General features: G+C 40.1%; 1 protein-coding gene across 1 annotated transcript in view; it reads right to left on the bottom strand.

Moving 5' to 3' along the window:
* Positions 1-1,383: 1,383 nt before the first annotated feature.
* Positions 1,384-3,081, bottom strand: part of CXCL14 (C-X-C motif chemokine ligand 14) — an 8,456-nt gene continuing 6,758 nt past the window's right edge. The window contains exon 4 of the mRNA XM_057371307.1: positions 1,384-2,548. Coding sequence (XP_057227290.1) covers positions 2,533-2,548 — 16 coding nt within the window. The 3' untranslated portion in view covers positions 1,384-2,532. The remainder of the gene's footprint in view (positions 2,549-3,081) is intronic.

Below are 3,081 nucleotides of genomic sequence, written 5' to 3'. Positions count from 1 at the left end.
TCCCATTCTGGCAAGTGGGAAAAAAATTACAACTGGTTTTCCTCTGTGCTTAGTTTTTGCCGGTGCTGCTGTTTTCTGTGTGGCAGATGAACCCAGAGCTAAGATATTTGCACAGGCTCTGCCCTGTGAGSTTTGAGTCACTGAGTCCCTGCTTGGGCTGTCAGAGCTGTGTACMCCATTCCCAGTGGAGTTTAACCACCTCTTATGCAACCATATCAATATTTTTTCCAGGAAATGCATTGCCCAGTAGTCTCTAAATAAGCATAAACCTTTTTTGAAGTCTGCTGGCATGTTAAAATCAAATCTTCTCAAGGAAAAAATACTGGCTTTGTTCAAATGYGACTTGAGAAAGGAGAGGGCAGCTTGGCTCAATCATGGTCTGGGTTTGCCCAGAGACTGGATTCAGATGCTCAGCCAGGAAGAGCCCCCTGTGGTTCACATCCCCAGAGATTTAATTTCTTAAATACCTTGAGTTTCATCCTTGTGCAGAATAGGAAACTACTTTGAAATCCTCTTTCTCCTCCAGCTCTGCCAGGTGGTTATCTCAGTAATTTAGGATACACACACACATATATATATATACATACACACATATACATATATATACATACATATATATATATGTATATACACAGACATAAATATGTATTGTGTGTTTATTTATTTTTTTCCCTATTTTGTCCGTCTGAACGAAAGGAAAGCTGAGGCCAGGCCTTGCCCTGGCTCTGCATATGTGATCGGAGTTGTGCTGATCCCGGGATCAGCCCCTGTGCAGCTGCCCTGGCACAGCTGGCAGCAGGCAGGAAGGGCAGCGGTGCTGCTCAGGGAACACCAGGAGCTTTTTGTGCATTTAGACTCTTGCTGCCTTCACCATTCCAATCTGTTGCTTTCCTTTTATCCGGGGAGTGCTGTAGGAGCTTTATAGGGAGCAAAGTCCCCCCGTGTGCGTGAGGGCAGAAACTGGGCAGGCAGAGGAGGTGGGGGCTCACAGGTTTTGTTTGTGGCTTTTGTTGTACAACCATCCCTAATCTAACCCAGATCTTGTCTAAACAACTTTTTATGTGGTTTTATAGGAATTGAAGTTGTTGATATATGTTTACCTAACACAACGCTAGACCAGTGGCTACAGGCGAATAGAATCGCCCTTCTTTATGTCACAGCATTCCTCAGTGTTGGCTAAAATCCAAATCCTAAAATGAGAAAGGAAAGTAAATTGCACTGGAATAGTGTTTTCTAATTCCAGTGTCATCAAGATGTCCTATCTCTAATCATCTTCTCTTATCTACTGTTCTTTCCCCTCAAACCAATTCAGTTACCAWGTGATTGAAAGTGGCAGGAGTTCCCTGATGGCGTAAGGAAATTTAAAAGCAATTGTCGACTGTTTTTCAATATTTTTTATTACTTTTTTTTCATTTSTCTTAGAAAGAAATATGAAATCTGCATGCAACCTTCTAAATATTTCAAACATTTAAATAGCATATGATAATTTAGCAGTACAGTACATTATACAGCAAGATAATATAGGGACACTTCCTATAGTGTATTTACAAATGAAAAGGTAGTTTTGTTATATTAAAAAGAGGAATGCACTGCTTAACATTGAAGTATTACATTCAAAATAAYGAATATGTTGTATTGTGACTAAAACATACATAGGTATTTATATGTTTGCCCTATCATATTTTTCATAAAAAGGTACCTTTTAAAGGCTTTTTTTTTGTTGTTGTTGCTACAAATCTAGGAAAACATACACAATAGTCTTGAAGCTTAAAATGTCTCAGTACTGAAGCTACAAACTTYCTGTAAGTGCTTCAGGTGGGAAAAAAAAACAAACCAAAAAACATTTTCTTAGTAATAAAAATGACCAAGGAATGCTTTCTAATGCATGAGAGGTTAAATGGGAGATACAGGACGCTTCGCCTTGCAGCAAGACCTCAAGTCCATKAAAGAAGAGGTACACAAGTGATGCTCACACTCGTTTGACGAGGTGCTGAGGGACCTCACTTCTGCARGTACAGCCACGGCATTTTAGTGGCATCTTCCCCAGCAAACTCATCTTTGGTCCCTGCTTTGCCTGACTGAGGTGGAGGCTGCAAATATGAGCAACAGCCCTGAAGCTTCCCCACTGCCAGAGGGTGAGGGCYGTGGCTGTGCAACACTGTCACAAACAGTTCTGTTTGCCTAATGAGCTTATAAAGCTCGATTGCAATCATAGTGAAGTATGAATGAACAATAATTAAAAACAAAACAAAGCAAAAAATCCCAAAAGAACTTCTTTAAAAYGAAAAGCACGCGTTTTTCCTAATTTCAGCACAGAGCAGACGGGTATGAAATCAGAAGTGCAACAGATGCTTGTGAAATCTKGAAGCCTTTTGTACACGGCTATAAAATGTAAAAACTGACCCTTGGTAAAAAGTGCTTTATAGTAATATAGAATTTGTGTCTTATGTCTGCGAGAGAGAAATAATCTTCTGTAGAGCTCAGTCCTATGCCAGCCAAGGGAGTCCTCTCCTTTCCTCGTGCCACTTTCTCTTATTCTTCATAAACCCTAAGCAGAAGAAGAGCCAAGAGCAGGGTGTTTAAACTAGGAATTAAACAAATCCATTTCAAGTAACAGTAATAATAAATAAACAGTAACACCCAAAATAATAAAACCTCAAAAATYAGTTTTTAGCCTGTACCTAAATAATTTGGAAAGCAAGTTATTGACTTCAGCAGTCACCAGATTTGTACCTATGTCCATAAAGCATTTGGGAGGAGTGTTGGACTTTGCCTCATCTTGGTGGAATGTGGGGAGTAACACTCTCTGCCGCCACAATTATCCTGATAAATAAGATGAAGAAATCCACATCTGCTAATTTGCTTTAACTGCTGGAAATTCCTGTCTCATATGGAGAGGCTGAAGCCTATCATGAGCTGTATGTAGACAATAAGTTCACAWAATCGGTTGTGTCTGGAATAATATTACTCTGTGTAATTTTTCTAGGTTATGTCCTGACAGCACAGCTTGATGGGCTTGTCTCTCTGTGTGTGACCTGAGGGCACAAGCCTGGGGCTGAGCATCCTTCATCATCTTAATGA

This window comes from Malurus melanocephalus, unplaced genomic scaffold (assembly GCF_030028575.1).
Source record: "Malurus melanocephalus ecotype Western Australia unplaced genomic scaffold, MMel_1.1 scaffold_144, whole genome shotgun sequence".
NCBI classification, from domain to species: domain Eukaryota; kingdom Metazoa; phylum Chordata; class Aves; order Passeriformes; family Maluridae; genus Malurus; species Malurus melanocephalus.
The sequence above is the reverse complement of the archived record's forward strand: the minus strand, read 5'-3'. Positions and strand labels throughout refer to the sequence as shown.